General features: G+C 43.6%; 1 protein-coding gene across 5 annotated transcripts in view; it reads left to right on the top strand.

The window, feature by feature from the left end:
• Positions 1 to 1,698: 1,698 nt before the first annotated feature.
• Positions 1,699 to 16,072, top strand: part of UGT8 (UDP glycosyltransferase 8) — a 49,721-nt gene continuing 35,347 nt past the window's right edge. Inside the window, exon 1 of one of the 5 annotated variants that reach the window (XM_030021999.2) lies at positions 1,699 to 1,715. Coding sequence is in view for 1 of the 5 variants with exons in the window: in XM_030021971.2 (XP_029877831.1) it covers positions 3,470 to 3,488 (19 nt within the window). In the remaining 4 variants the exon portion in view is untranslated. Of the gene's footprint in view, positions 1,716 to 2,019; positions 2,558 to 2,993; positions 3,102 to 3,383; positions 3,489 to 16,072 lie in introns of those variants that run through there. The other 4 variants (XM_030021963.2, XM_030021978.2, XM_030021988.2 and 1 more) reach the window with 4 other exon arrangements.

The following is a 16,072-nucleotide window of genomic DNA, read 5'->3' as shown; positions in this document are numbered from 1 at the left end:
GCTGCGCGGATGAATAAAAAAGCTCCTAGAAGTAACATTCTCTCCTCAGTTAGTATTAAATGGTATGCAGTAATTAAATTCAAAATACTGCCATCACTGTGATACATTTTCAGTACAACATTCCATGAAAAGACTCTTAATATTTTACAAGGTCTGGTTAGTAATTTTAATAAAATTCCGCAGGTAATTGCACCACCTGCTACTTTTCAGCATTGCTGCTTCCATGGCAAGAACAGCTTTATTAAAGCTGCTACTCAAGAAACAAAAAGAATACTCATAAACATGCAGGAGATACTAACTTATCTCAGGGAAGTCTCAACAAAATTTACACTTGGTTCAAGTCTAGACTTAAGACCACTGTTAACCTAGGAATGGTTCTGCGTTATTTGGATTTTACCAAATCAGTTACCACTGGAATAAGAAGGTAGTTTAGATATGCACAGGAGCTGAATTTATTCAGCTACTACCTATTGTCTTCAACGGGCATTACAGTTTGAAATTTATTTTACCTGGAAGTCACAAAAACTTTGAACATGATAGTGGTTCTGTATGCTTGATTCTCGGACATATCACTTCAGAACCTCATTTTTAGAAGCTCAGAACTTACCTCAAAGCCAAAGGCCACTATTAGCTTGCAGGATTTGAGCATCACCCGCTGAAGCCTAACAGCTGATTTAATGTTAACTAGATGTCAAATGGAACACAAGATTTGAGAAACTGTAATAATTTGTTTTATAGGTGAGAAACAAAAGAGCTTTTAACAGGCTCTCTAATTATTATCATGAGAAGTTCTATGCCCCAAATAAACTGGATTAATTTGAATGAAAGTAAAGTTTCATTTTCTTTTGCAAGGCATCTTTACTAGAGTGGAGGTAAATTTAAAGTTTATATTCAGTTTTCTTATCAGGGATTTCATTACTTATCATTCAAATTTCATTAACTTTCTTGCTTTGTCTGATGAAACTTAAACTTTCACTTTTATTAAAGGAGTAACTTGATTTGTCAAATCAGAAAGACCGTCTGAAACTTTTTTTCCTTTAAAGTTCATTGCAAACATTTCAATGAAAGAAGCATTTACCTTGGTGGGTCCGTAAAACACTTTTGAACTTACAACTTAAAACAAGCAGGAGAAAAGTATGGATTTTGAAAAGTGTCTGCCAGGAGGGGGACAAATCTTGCTCTTTGAAAGAACTTTGTAGTCTGGCAGCTGTGAAATTACACCTTTATTATATAATAAGTGAATAACATAAAAACAAACCCAACACACGCCGCACCCCCACCCACCCCCAGAAAAAAAAAACCAACCAAACAAAAAACCCTAATTGGAGAATTACCATTAGTACTTAAACTTTGTCAGGTGAGGGCTTGAAAGGCTACCGGCATGTCTTTCCCAGGATGATGGAGAGCAGGAGGTAACAGGAGCTTCATCATCCCTTTTAGTCAGCCTTCTCCAAAAAGGGACCAAAACAGCAGAGAGTTGAGCACCCTTTCCTGCAGAAAGAGGAAATAAAGGACCCTGTATAAGTTCAGGAGCCAGGATCGGTTAGGCAGCTGCCCTTAGCTCTAATGAAGGGGGTGTGGGGTGGGGGCAAAAAAGGCTCAGGAGTTTTTGAGCGCTTGTGTGTTTTGTTTTTAACCAAAGCCAGCTGGCAACGAAAAAGGAGGACCGACGTTAGAGCACGGGTCCGTCCAAATACCCCTCAGGGTTACGACAGGTCGAGATTAAGATTCCCGCAGGGGTACCGGCTTGTGCCTCGTAAATCCCCCGCGCTTCGCAGCGCGCCCTTCAACGCGTGCACGGTAGCGTGCTCGGCTGTCGGCGAACATAAGAGGAGCCCGCGAAGCTCCGAGGAAACAGGACAGCGGTGGGGCCCACCTCGGCCGCCCCGGCGGAGCCCTTCCCGCCGCCGCGGGCGGGCCCGGCGGTGCCTCCCGCGGCCTCGCCGCCGCCGCGCCCGGACTGATTGGCGGATGGGCGGCCCCGGTCCCACCCGCCAGAGGCGGGCACAGGGGACCTGCCCCGCCGGGAGCTTCCCCGCTGTCCTGGGAGCCGGGGCAGTTGCATGGGGCGGGGATCCGGACGGCAGCTCTCCGCGCCGGCGAGGGGGAAGGGGTGAGGGGAGCCGGTGCCAGCATCTCCGCGGGGGTCGACGGCCGCGCCCGGTGTATGCGTCCGGCGGGCGGTGGGTTGCCGGGGCGGCAGCGCGGCGGAGCGGAGCGAGGGCAGAGGAAAGTGATGAGAAGTTGAGGGAGGACGGAGCGAGGGTGCCCTCTCCTCTCCTCGGCCCGCGCCGCAGGGGGCAGCCCAGCCCCGCTAGCAGGTGCAGCAGAGCCTGGGCGGAGGGGACAGGCGGGCCCGGCGCTCCCCGGCGCCGCAGCGGAGGGGCTCCGGCGGGAGCAGGGCCTGAGGCCGGGCCGGACGGAGCCGCGCAGCCCCCGCGCCCGCTCGACTAAAGAAAAAAGAGCGGCTAAGCGGAGCTCCGAGCCGCGGCTCGCTCCGGTCTTCGGCTCGTTAACAGAAGCAGCGACGCGGAGAAACGGCCCTGAAGGGAGAGCGGTGAGGGAGCTCGGCAATACCCCCCCCGGGGGGTGGGGGGCAGCGGGAGGGGGGTCGGGGAGGAGGGCGAGGGGGTCCCGGCTCCGGCGTCCCCCTCTGAGGCGGCGACGCGGGCGGGGGGCGGAGGGTCCCTGCCCGGGCGCCGCCGGCGGGGAGGTGGGCGAGGAGGAGGGAGGCTCTCGTTTCACCTTGCCGCTTTTTTTTTTTTCGTTTCCCTCCCCTTAGTCCTGCATTCTTGCTTTCTTCCTTTCCTCCCTCCGGTAACGCAAGGGAAAGCCCTTGAGCGCCTTGCATCGCCCCGCGGCGGAGGGTCTGGAGGGGAAGAGAGCGCGATGGCGGGGGGAGCCGCGGGCTGACTGGAAAGAAACCGCAGGGGAACGGGAGGCCGTGGCGATGCGGTGTCCCTGAGCAAGGGGAGCGGCGCGGAGGGGACGGTGTGACCTGGGAGCGGGGGCGGGAGGAGCGCCGTGTCCTTGCGGGGGTGCTGAGGGGCGTCATTTGTGGGCGAAGAAAGGGACACCTCCCTACCCGCCCTTACCCTGAGGTGAGCTTGGGCTGCTGCTGTGGGGAGAGGCGGGGTTGTTGAGGGCGGCAGGGAGCGCGGCCGTCCCCTAGGAGAGGGTTTTTGCGCGCCGGGCACGGCACCTGTGTGGCACGGTCTCTCCGGCCGGTCGGCCTCCCTCCCTCCCACCACCGCAGCAGCGGTGAGTGCGGGGAGAGGGCGGCGGGAGGGTGCCGGCTCACCCGGCAGGTACCCGCGCTGCGCCTTGAGGAAGTTGAGCGGTGTGAGGGACGAGGAGGAGGAGGAGGAGGAGGAGGGGGGCCGGGTCCGCAGCGCTGCCGACGCTGAGGCGAACACTTACTCGCGCTGTTCCTCAGCGGAGGGGCAGGCGCTCCGGGGAAGTTGTGAGGATGAAGCAAAGCTGCGACAGTACGTGCCTGGGGGGGGGGGGGGGGGGGGGGGGGGGCGGGGAGGGTGCCCGCGGCGGGGCGCGCGCCGCGACCGTTGGCGGCGACCGTTGGCGCGGCCGCCGCGCGCGCGTTACCTGGTGATCGACAGCCGGTGTGTGTGTGGAGGTGGGGGGGGGGGGCGGGAAGGCGCTGCCGCAGGCCCCGGCGACGGAGGATGGAGGGGGGGGGGGCCCGCTGTGTTTGGGACACCGACTTCGGCTCGGTTCAGCCACGCGTTTGGCTTTGCCCCATCTACAGTCACTAATTGGAGCGGTTGGCGGGCCCCTCGGCGTGGCCGTGAGGGGCTGTCACCTCAACCGTCCCGGAGTTACGTAAGTGGGGCAGCCACGCTTGGTCGTGGGGGGCCAGGCGGGTGTTTTGCTGCCCCGCCGCAAACTTGGAAGGCGTAATGCGAGGGACCTCGGTGTGAGTATTCGGCCTGGGATGCGTCTCCGGCGTGAACGTTAACCGAGTTTCGATCAAAACTGCCTTGCCTTTGAAGGAAGAAGGTTGCATAATTGCTGCTGTGCCTCCCCTGTGGTTTAAAAAGAAGGAAAACGGTTAAGCATAAACTTTTAAGGGAATATGTCAATAAAGTTGTGGTATTTAAAGAGATACTAAATGGTATCTTGTCTTTTATGACTTGTTTACATATGCGTTTTAGTAGTGGCTATGGAACAATGGTAAATCATTAAAAAATACGCAGCCCGTTTTGCACGCTCATCAGAGTTGCCTGCGGATGAACAGCAGTGGGTAACTTTAATAGTAGAGATCCTTGAAGGTCTCCCCCCGACCGAAAGCAAACACCTTGAAAGTAGTATTTTTGTTTTTCATGTTGCGATTAGGTGACTTAGTTTTAGGAATAATTCACGTGATATCACTTGTTTCTAGGCTCTTATTCTAAAAGTTGCCTTGGTTACGTTTCCTATCCGAAGCTGCCTGCCTGCTTTTCCAAGCAATTATCACACAAGGTCACTTACATATTTTAGCTGAGCTGGTTTTATAGCACCAACACAACATAGTATGCAATTAACCTTTACTTCACATTTCCTTGTTTTTCTTCTTTTGTTTCGGTCATTGATCAGGCTGAACACTGGATACTGCAGTGGCTGTTTTTTCAAAACTACTAACCAGTTCATGTTAGTCTTACACTGTTTCAGGTGGCTTTCATGCTGTTGTGAAAATATTTTTGTTGAAATACAAGGAAATGAGTACTTGGCCTGAAGTGCTTGCATATTATGTTTGATTTTGCACAACATTTTCCATCAACAGAAGGTCTTTGCAGGAAGCAAGAGAAAAAAATGGTTTACTTCTTGTCCTACGTGTCTCTTGACTGTATAGACTCTAAGGTGAGAATCATGTTAGAGTACTTGGTAAACGCCCCTTACGTTTTATACTCTTAGAGTGCTCTAAGCAGTTGGGTGGTTCTGAAGCAGGATTTGGATGGAGAAACCTATGGGACTAACTAGGGCTTGAGGAGAGGGCATCTGAGACAATCCCTGTGTCCTCGTTCTGCACAGGGTGGTGTCACCTGAGCTCTCTGAGTCCTCTCCTTGCCTGTGCGAGTGGAGTGGAGGGCAGCTGACTCTTAAGGAAGTGGTAACAAAGCAGTGTATTGGTTTTTTTTATGCTGGTGGCAACTTTAACTTAGTGAATGGCTACTAGCTGTTGTAGTTCATTGGCAGTCATTGCAGCTACAGTTTGGGTTTGGCCTGCGATCAAGGCAGGACTCTGTCATAAGTCCAGATTGGTACCCTGTGATAAACTTGGCTATTTTACTTATTGTTTAGAGAAATTGAAGGTAGTTAGAACTACCATGTTCATGAAATTTCAATGCCATGTTTATCATATCTAAAACACTTCAGAGGTGGTTATCCAAATCAATCCTTTGGAATGACAGTTGTGTGTGTTGGTTCACGTGGAGGAACTGTATTGGGTTAGTGAATGAATGCCGGGGGTGCTATGGATCATGACAACATGGTCCAGTCAGTTTGGGGGGGGGGGGGGGGGGGAAGAGAGAGAGAACCTGCCATAATTCTCTGCTGTATACAATTTGCTGCAGGTTGACTTGGTTGATTTCGAGCAATATGTTTTATTTCCAGGACTGGAAAAAAATCAAATTTATCAAAGTCTCGTCTATGTGGTAGGTGTGTTACTACATGTGCAGACATTGGGTGAGAAGGTACTGCGGTAAGCCTCATGATCCATAAAACAGTGCCATTGAGCGTAGCTTCGTGTATGTCCTTTTCTGTACCTGTTGAGACTTGTACAGAGGATGTGTTTTGCTGCAACATTCCTCCTACCACTTCAAAAATGTTCTGCACTTAATTGTACTAAAAACTGTAACAACAATGCCTATCCTATTATTTCTGATTTTAACTGCCGAGTATTTTATTGCCCACGCCTACTTACCTTTATGTTTTCCACTTTGGGTTCTTTCAAGTGCTTCCTTCCACATCACTGTTTTAGTCAGGTTGCTTCCTTTAGAATAGTACCAAGAATTCCTCTCAGTTTACTAGTACCATCTTGAGTGAGTCCCTTGCCAGTTACTTACTAGAAAAATCACGCTACAATATTAAAAGCTATTGAGATGTTTGTTGTAAGATCATATTCAGGAGTATTCAAGAGATGCTCACTAAATGAAATACCTGTTCTCTCCAGATCCCAACTTTTAAAAGAAATGCTTTTATTTCTGTTTTAGTATTATAGAGTGATGTTTAAGAAGAGAATAGGATTGTGTTTGAGAAATGCTGATGCATTAGAAGTGTTTGAAATCATTCACTTGCTTTTGTTGGGATTTTTATTTTTAAAAAAATTTTCAGCATGGTTTTACCTTTTTTCTTGTTGTTGTTGCTTTAGAAAGTATCTTTGGACTGAAAACTGACATTCTGGTACAGCTCAAAGTATTTGTGAATAGGCATTGTAGTGGGCTCTCCTCCCTGTTTTCCAGGAAGTAAAATACACCAGAACTGTTTAATATAATTCTCTGTCCTGAAATGTGTGGTGTTTTTTCCATTTTTTCCCCAGGACAACTGTGCTTGGAGTGAATTTCCAAGTCTTGTGACATAAGGTTTCTTGAACCCTTTGACAAAATATTTCTGGTGTTTTATGACGCTTGGGATGTATACATCTTAAATGTTCGGGGTGTGAGGTCCTGTTAACACTCCTTGTAGGGAAGAAGTCCTTAAATTGTCTGTAGCTTTGTACAGAAAGCCTCTTAGGAATTGCCTACCACTATTTTTTCATTGCAAGTCCATTAAAATATTTTTCTTCATAATGTTTTATCATCTAATCTGAAAAATTTTTCAGCTCTCCTTTTTGCTGTTAGATAATTGCACCATGCTATTTTTGAATTATTTTTTTATTTTGCTAATTACATGAAAGATTTTGTGCCGCGGTTCTTGACTTGGGGCCAGTGTGTTGCAGTAGCAGTGAGTCCTTTCTTTTGGAAGCGTCTGAAATTTTTGGTTTTTAACATAGAGTTTTGTGTGTGTTATTAATTCCTAAATATGGCAAGAGTTGACAACACTACCTGTGGTTTTATGGAATAACTTAATTGTTTAGCTGTTAGAAGCAGTACACCTAATTGACTATACCTGGGACTACGGGACACTTACTGTATCCTTGCTAAGTCTTGAGCTCTTTGATCAGTAGATCATTTTGTAGAAAAAGAATAGCTACTAGCCCAGTTCAAAAAGGTGTTTTTAATATGCGAAGAAGTGATGGTAAATGGAAAAAACAGCAGCAAACTTTGTATTTTTACAAACTGTAAACGTAACAGTTATGATTTAAGGGGTTTGAAAGACAACGTAGATAACTTCTAAATGATACAGTTCAGAGTTGCAAAAAGTAGTTATAATCTGATTTGTTATGACAGTTTCTCTTAAGTAGCACAGTTGTCAGGCACATAATTTTATTTGTATAGGGGAACAAGTATAGCTTTCTTCTTTGTTCTATGCTGTTCTTTCCTCCTATGAATGGATGGTTCAGCTTCCTGAGAAATAAGTGACTTAAGACAATTTTCCCTTCTTACTCAATAACTGAAGGGAGAGTTAATGGGAAATCTTGGGTGAGCTTCAGATTCTGAACCAAGTTAGAAATGAGCCTTGATGCCCTGGTGAAACATTATGCTTTTTAAAAAATCAAACCAAAAAATTATGAAGGCTGTCTCTCAGTGTATTTAAGGGGAGGTAGCAGTGTGAACATAAAAGGTGGAGGACTTTGGGTTCCTTAAACTAACACACGATGTTCCATCAGAGAAATTGTTTTTATCCATACATTAACACCAGTCTTTAAAAAGTTATTTCATACATTTGTTACACATGAGGATTGAGTGCAGAGCTGTAGCACAGCCTTCAGACATCAAATTCTGAAATTAAAGGCCTCAATTGTGAAGATTTTTGATTAAAATGCAGTTACGTATGCTGAATTTGATGGTTTTTCTCTGCCCTGCCCCCAAGTTGGAAGTTATTTGACTTAAGTCAAACAAATAAGGCTTTGTAATTTAATGCCAAGAACACCAATTCATAAAATAAAGGTATTTAAAAAAGAATTGTAAAAACTTCCAACAAAAGTAAAGTACTAGTGTTTAAAAAAAAAAAAAAAAAGACCAGTACTCGTGTGTTGTTACTTACTTGCCATTAACTTTCTTTTCAGGACATCATTGTTGTCCTCCCAATTTAATGTTTAAACTGAGAAATTCTCAAATTCAGAGAAAAGTCACGTATTTCCTAGCTTACAGTATGAATGGGATCAAAGAGGCGTATCTCTCTGGATTAAATATGGGTCAGGAACAGGAATTTTGGCCAGAATACTACTTTAAACATCAGAATAATTTAAATGATGTGTAGATGCAAAGCTCGCTTTTGAGGTGAAGCGGGATGTGTGACTGAGGAGCCCGCTGCAGCTGTCAAACCCAGCAGCATAGTGAGATGCGCTTTCTGCAACGTGCAGTGCCTGGAGGGGGGAATCTACTTTTCTGAATGCAGTTGTACATCTCTCCTCTCGGCTACACCTGTCCTTGAACTGATTGAGAATGCAGATTTAGTTACTAATTTAAATGCCTTTTGTTTCATGGAGAATAACGTTCTCCTTCTCTCGCCCCACCACAGTTTGATTAAATATTTTTGTCTTAAGATGAAACATGGGAAATAGACATAGCAGTAAGAATGCAAACATAGGAGATGTTGTGCCAAATGCATAAACGTTTCGTACTGCTGGAAATTCTATAATGAAATCTTCTTTCAAGTGAGCACTTAATTTGGTTTCTCCCTTCTCACTCACTTTAAAAGCTGTTACTGAGCTGTGGTAGTAGTTTACATTGCATATGTTTCAGATTAATAAGACTTAGTGCTTTTTAAACAAGTTAGTTGTTAGAGAATGTAGATGCTGTATGCAAGTAGTTAAGTGTTTATTTTGTAAGTTTGCTTGGGGAAGCCAGTTCTGGCAATTTATCATAGTGCAAACAGGTGCTGAAAAGTACTTTTTTTTTTTTTTTTTTTTTTTTAATAGCATGGATGTGCTGAGATGTTAAACTTGGACCTTGGTAGCAGTATCTTTCTCAAGCATTCTTGACTAGAAGGTTGCTGCCAGTGAAGAGCTTGCAGACGAGGTTTGGGATTGGCAGTACTCAGTATGTGCTGCAGGCAGCACTGCCTCTGCGGGAATTACCCTTGGGGGGAATGAAAGGGTTAACCAGCTCTGGTGCCTAGAGAGTCAGTAGGTCAGAAATGTTGGCTAGAAGGCCCTCTGGAAGGTCTTGTACAAATTTCCACTCAATACAGAATTGTTGGCAAACATAAGATCAGGTCAGCCATGGCTTTTTTTCTTCCGAGTCCTGAATACCTGCAAGGATGGAGGTGCCTCATCCTCTCTGGTAACCTTTTCCAGCAGCCCAGCACTCTTCCAAAGGAAAAGATTTTTCTAGTGCCAGTCTGAACTTTGTAAGCTGCAATTACTGTTCCCTCCAGTAATGGCAAACTGATAGCCAAGGAATTTGGCTATGAAGCTAAATGGGAAGATCTGACAAGGTGGATTGGCTAAGCTGGAAACAAATGTGTACTCTTATCACTCCCATTTTTCTTGAAAACTGTTGTTTCTATCAGGTTGTTGCCTGGTTGCCAAGTCAGGCTTGTGTCTATTCTTGATGGTCCTCGGGCATCATCTGAAATTGTGTTAATAGCTCGTAGACCATAGGTAGTGCTGGCTGCAAATGTTCTTGCGGTGTAAGACGTAGGTCAGTTTTTCATCCGGGAGGCCTGCCGTGCTGGTACTCTCTGAAGTGAGCTACAGGCTGTGGGAATCTTGCTGCTGCTCCATACCTTGCTGGCAAAAAGATCTCAAGCTCTTCTGCTTTCTTCTAGGGTTCTCTTCCACTAGAGCCTCTTATGCCTGAGTGAGCTTGGAGGAGACTGTCACAGTAGTCTAAATAAAACTTGTGCACCAGTGTACTATAAATACTGAGAAAGATTTGCTGGAGATTTAGACCCTTGCTTAAGCCTTGCTGGTCCTTGGAAGAATGTTATTTCCTGTCCCTGGGCTCAAAGAAACTGAACTTTGAGAGGGATGTGTTGATATGTACGGCATTTGGTCCCTGGGCACAGAAGTCTCTCCTAAGAAATCGAGCATAAAATGCTTGTGGGAAGGTTTGTTTACACACATTTGTCTGCACAGCACTCTAAAGTGGAAAATTTCAGGTGTTTTTTAGTAACATGATTAGATAGGCCAGTCTAGTGTTTGGGGTATCCATTGCTTGTGGGGCCTGAAAGTCTATAGATGTGAGCTGTCAGTGTAAATCCTGTGATGACTTGCATGGAAACTCGTCCAAGAACAGTTGATGACTATCCGAATTTTTCTTTCGAAGTTGAGAATCTTGTAAAATACATCAGAGTCTGGTGTACAGTGTGTCAAATTTAAGAGTGTAATCTAAAGCTGCCATGTTTTTTTAACCTTTCATGGTGATGAATCTTCAATTACTCCGCTTCGTGATACTTTGGTAATTGTTTTGCTTATTTATCAATTAGCTTTATTTTTGTGAAAGTACAGTCAAGAAGATTGGAGTATCCTAAAACTAATTTAATCTCAGACTACACTTTTTATTAAACAGTCAGTCTTGCATTAAACTATTTACTAGTAAAATAACTTGATAGCCTATAGCAGGGCTGTAGTTAAGAGAACATGTTTCTGTTATAAACACCCATCAGATATTTGTTACTGTATAGTGATAGTGTTCAAAAAGTCTTAGTTACTTTTCAGAAGTGGAGGAACATCTTCTCATCTCCCAGAAAGTGCAATTTCAAGGAGTAGGAACAGACACATGCTCATGTAGAAGCACTTGATGCACATCTGGGTGGTTTGTTGTTGATTTGTTTTGGTTTTACACCCAGATCATCCTCTGCGAATCGTAGTTAGAGCTGTCAGTCATCTTTGTCTTGACCCTCCACAACCTTTGGATCTATGTTTCCTTTTTTTCCTTAATATTTGTACATTAACAGGTTGTACTTAAGTCTGATTGTCTTTGAACATCTACAAACCTTATCTTTAGACCCTTTCCTTTCTGAAGTTATAATCCAGTCTTAGTCAACTACTGATAATAGAAATTGGCAGGAAGTTTCTGTCTATTTAAAAATCTTTATACAGCTACTGCAAAAAAACCTGAGTATTTTCTTACTCCTTACTGGAGTGTAGTCAGCACCTTTTAAAAGGTGCCTGAATTGATGTCTGTCCCCTGTCACTCTGGCAAGTGATGCGGTCTTGCTCTTAAAATCAGAGTCTGAGGATTAAACTACATAGAGAAAATACATACAGTACTTTTATCCTCATCCTAACAACTGAGTTCTGCTAGGAGGTGGGTCAAAGCAGACACTATAAAAGACAAATCTGAAAGCAAAAGACAATAATTTGCTTTAAAAAACCCTACCTGTAAATTTCAAAACAGAACCTAATGATGAACAGACTGAACAAGCTGAATGTTGTCAGAGTGTGTGTTGTTGCTGCATACGGTCTTGAGCAATTAAATTATTTTAATTGAGCTGAATAAGAGCAAAACATTATGAAATCAAGTATTTTAACTTTAATCAAAGTTCTATTTCCCACTGCAGAGACAAACCTGCTATAGTTTTCCTTGTGATTCTGTTTGTGTGGCTTATTAAAATGTAGTTATTTGCTATAGGATGAAGTCAGATACTGAACAAAGAAATTCATTCAGTGCTTCTAGGTGTCATGTGATGGCGTGACCAGGGAGAGCTTGTACCAAGCTGAAGCTAGCTGTAGTGAAAAATGAAGCATCCCCCCAAACTATTATTTAAGTTAAAATACAATCCTAGTAAAATGTGTTTAAGTTAAAACCTAATGTTTCGGATCCTGAGACTCGTTCATGATGCAAAATTCATGCTTGCGTGATGGTAGCATGTAACTATAGGCTGTGTTTGTTGCACCAACAGATTAAGCTTACTATGAAGTTGTGCTCTGCAATTTCTTCCAGCCGCTTCTTTGGAGAGTCATTTTAATCAAAGGAGAATCTCTCACTGATTAAAGTGTTTAAAATTAGGCAGAGTTGGGGTTTTAATTTTTTCCTTCTTTCTTCCTCTCTTTGATACTTCATTCAGCCAGTATTTCAACCTGTCTTTTGATGCCAGTGTTAAAAGAGAAGGCTTCTTGGGCAGCTTTGACCCCTCTGGAGAGGCATCTTTGTCTCCATCAGCTGCTGTGGCACTCACGGCCCCTGCTTTCTGCAGGTAGAAGGTTTTCTTCTTTTCTTTTTGCAGTTATTCCTGTAGCTCTTGACTGTGCCGCACGAAACATGTTGCGGTAAGTTACTGTGTTACTGGGCTCTTCTGGGCAACGCAGTGTCACGCAGCAGGAGCAGGGCCAGCAGTTTGTGAGCCAGTAAATAATGTCTTAAACAGCACTGCTGTCTCTAGGAAGTGTGGAGTAACCTGTTGACTTCTCTGTGTTAATACCCGCACCCCTCGATGTCACAACATGATTTCAGGTTGCTTGCTTTCTGGTGCAAAATGGTTGCAGCAAGTTGAGAAACATTGCTTTCCGATGTCAGTACTTGGAGAAAAGGTCTCCAGAAGTTGAGGGGATTCTGTCAAGGGACTTGTACGTTGGTGCCAAAATACTGCGTCTTCTGTGAATTCACAGTAGCTGTGAGGAAGATGTATAATTTGTCAGAAAACATTCTCATGTTGTTTTGGATGAACTAGACAAATCTCTCCATGGGGAATATACGTCTCTTGCTTTCAAATAGATGGCTTTTTTTGCTATATGTAGTCAGCATTTATCTTTCCAAGGTGCTGCGGGTGGAGTAGCCACGGGCAGCAAGGAAAAGACCTGCATAATAGAGAGCGCCAATGCGGAGAAACCCGAGTCGCTTGCGCACGGATTCAGGTGGCATTCGGTTGAAGGTGCATAGGTTTTGGAGCAGGCTTCTCGTTTCTCAGGTTTCTGCACTGTGCTTCCTGAGGTCCAGGAGGGCACGTCAGCTCAGTTGCAACACCACGTGTGGATGTGGTCGGCTTTGCTCTGGCGCAGGGCCCGAAGTAATAAGCGCAGCCTGACCTGAGCTGTCCTACTGATGTGTCTCTGCATCGTCTTCCCCCCTGCTCCCAGTTCTGGGGATACAGTGCAGCTGCCGAGGTGCTGCGGCCAGGAGCCTCTTCTGGTCTTGCTATACTGCTTTGGACCGAGGCCAGCAGCAGTAAGGATGGGGCTTTTTTGTTCGTGCAGCACTTCTAGGCCTGGCTAAGCCTTACAGAAGAATTTGCAATAGCACTCAGTTTTAATAAAACACTGACAGGTGGACTAGTACCTGCAAATGCTAATCCCCACTACATAAGGTGAAAGACTTACAGAGTATAAGGATCTTAAAATACCCCATTTGAATTGCCCAGTGCACAGCAGGACAGAAAAGAACTCGCTCTTCTTGGTCTTTTTACTTTCATTTGCATTATTAAAATATATTATTGAGGTATTTTGAATTGTTTTAACTAGCATATCTGGTAGGTCTGTGAACATTAGTGTTTCATAGGGTGTAAAATCTTTATGAAACTCACTTTCATGCACTTAGTTGGACTGAATCTTGAAAATGAATACTGGTACGATAGTGACATTCAATAAAGTACCTATTTTTAACTGTATACTGTTTGCTCAGTTCTAGTGTATAGAGTGTTAAGAAATGTAAGTCATATGAAGGGGAATGTGCCTTTGCCCTGTTGTAACATACTTCATGTTATGAAAACAATTAATTAGACTTCCATCCTTTACTCTCAGGTAAATCTCCTCTTGACTGATGCTGTCAATGCTGCAGTATTATAATCCCAAAGTATGCAGGCCTTGCTATGGCTTATAAGTGACTTAGTTTAAAAGGTTGCATGTATTCCTGTTAATAACTTTAGAAGTTTTGTCTAAGTTTAGAATCTATTCATAGAATAATAGAGATAATCTTTGTAAATATTTAATCTTTTTCAATATGATCAATCTTTTCAGAAGTTTAGGATTGTTTTCCGTAACTATGAAGACTCATTTAAAGCCGTTCTTTTCAGAAAGCCAGTGGCAAAGTGCTACCAAGAATGTTCTACCTCGGTCACTTGCTAGAAGTTCATCTTAATAGGATATTACGCCTTGCATAAGAGTTCTATTCCCGTGTGACTTCTTAAAGATCTATCTGCTGGCATGGCCATTGAAAGTATTTTGGGTACTAACTGTAAAACCTTATTTTGAAAGACAAGTACCTCTTCTCTTCTACCTTGCTCCCCTTTGAGCGAGGATTTTAAAAATCTGTTTTCCACAACTCTCGAGTTCAAAAGCTTAGGTAAAATACTTCAGTTTTTGATAAAAACTGTTACACAGATAAATTGTTACTGAAAGGGGTTTAATAAATTGCCTATCTTTTTGACTCCCTCTTAATAACTCCTTTGCTGTTTGCATAACCGACACAGTAAGTGTCTGACAGATGATGACAGCGACATCGTAATGCCTATAAATCTTCCTCTCTCTTTTATCTGTAGATGTGACATTCTTGTACTCATTGAAATGCTTCAGTCGTTGGAGAGAGGGATGTAGTTGTTCAAGAAACTGTACAAAGTAAATGCAAAAGTCTGCCCTTGTTTGTGCGCACTGATTTCTTACTAATTATTTCCACTAATTTCTTAATTTATTCATTTGGTTGAAATAGGAGCCTGTAGTTACAAGCCAAATCTTAACACTTACCTAAAACCTTGCAACACAAAATAACAATCATAGCATGGACTACCTCAGCAATTAGTAACAAGATGTGTGATAGGAAAAACTTAAGAATATAAATCCAAATGTGCAATACCTGTTACCAGAGTCTACCAGAGTCCTAAGTAGTATAATGGTTTGCTGCTCTGACGCTCTGTGCATTCACACATTTCAGATACTTTCATCTGTTTTACAGCACGTGGGTTGCATAATAGCAACTGCTTCCTAATCTTAAACTGCAGTTTGCTGCCTGAAGTCAGCTTATGGGCCTGATTTGCTTTAATGCTCCTAAAGGATTATGGAGTAGTATTTCCTATTACCTACAGAATGTGTGCAGTACAGGAAGCAGTATTATAGGTTAAGAACATATTTTACAATTGCCAGCTTAAAGGGTTTAGGAATCAAGTTGTACTTTTAGCTTGAAGAACATGGTGTTTCTTACTGTCATCTGTTATGCCACGAATTAAAATCTTCCTCTGTGATAATTTGATCATCTTCTGAGATTTGCTGTTATACATAATTTGGTCAGTGCATTCCATCACATGGGTAGCATTTCCTTACTCTGGTGCTTGGCAAAAAAATATTGATGTGGGCTGGTATTAAAGAAAATGTTTTGAGGGGGACTTGGAAAATTATTTGTATTGTTTCAAGAGATGTCTTGGAGGATGTTGTGAATAGAAAGACAGACCTCTTCTTTTCTCTGTTTGCTCTTCCCCAATTTTGAATCAATGCACTGCATTCATGCTTGTGTCTTATGTATAAGTTTTTGTCTTTCATATCAGCTTGCTTGCATGTGGCCGATACAGCTAAGATTTGGTTTGGGTGCATGTATTTTTATCACTGAATCATCTTGTAACCAGTGTTAGAGAACCTTTTGTTTGAATATTTTCTTCCTCTTTCAGCTTTATTCATAACTGTAAGTGCTTTTTGTTAGTTGTTCTTGCTATCTTAGGCTTGATAAAATGCTTTGCTTGCAGGGCCTTTGGTCATGCAACTAGCAGGGCTTGGTTCTGTATTTCACTGACATGTTTACAAGCCTGTGAAGGTTGGATACCATGCTGTATCTGTAAAACTGTTTTTTAATAACAGCTAAAGCAAACAGATTTGCACATAAAACAAGTTTAATGTCAATGGGATCTTGAGTAGGCACGGCAGAACGGGAGCTTCAATAAATTGAGTAAAACAGGTAATGTATCAGGTAACAAGCCGAGATCCGTGCTCATTTCTGTCTCCTCTTTTATGCTTCCTTTTTATTAAAAGCGGTAGTAAACAGTAACTAGCAGCTGCTTATGTGCTTTTCAGAGGGAGTTTGTAGTGCTCTCAGAAACCGGTTGTCTT

Source organism: Aquila chrysaetos, chromosome 1 (genome assembly GCF_900496995.4).
Source record: "Aquila chrysaetos chrysaetos chromosome 1, bAquChr1.4, whole genome shotgun sequence".
Taxonomy (NCBI): domain Eukaryota; kingdom Metazoa; phylum Chordata; class Aves; order Accipitriformes; family Accipitridae; genus Aquila; species Aquila chrysaetos.
This window is presented reverse-complemented; position numbering and strand designations above follow the sequence as displayed.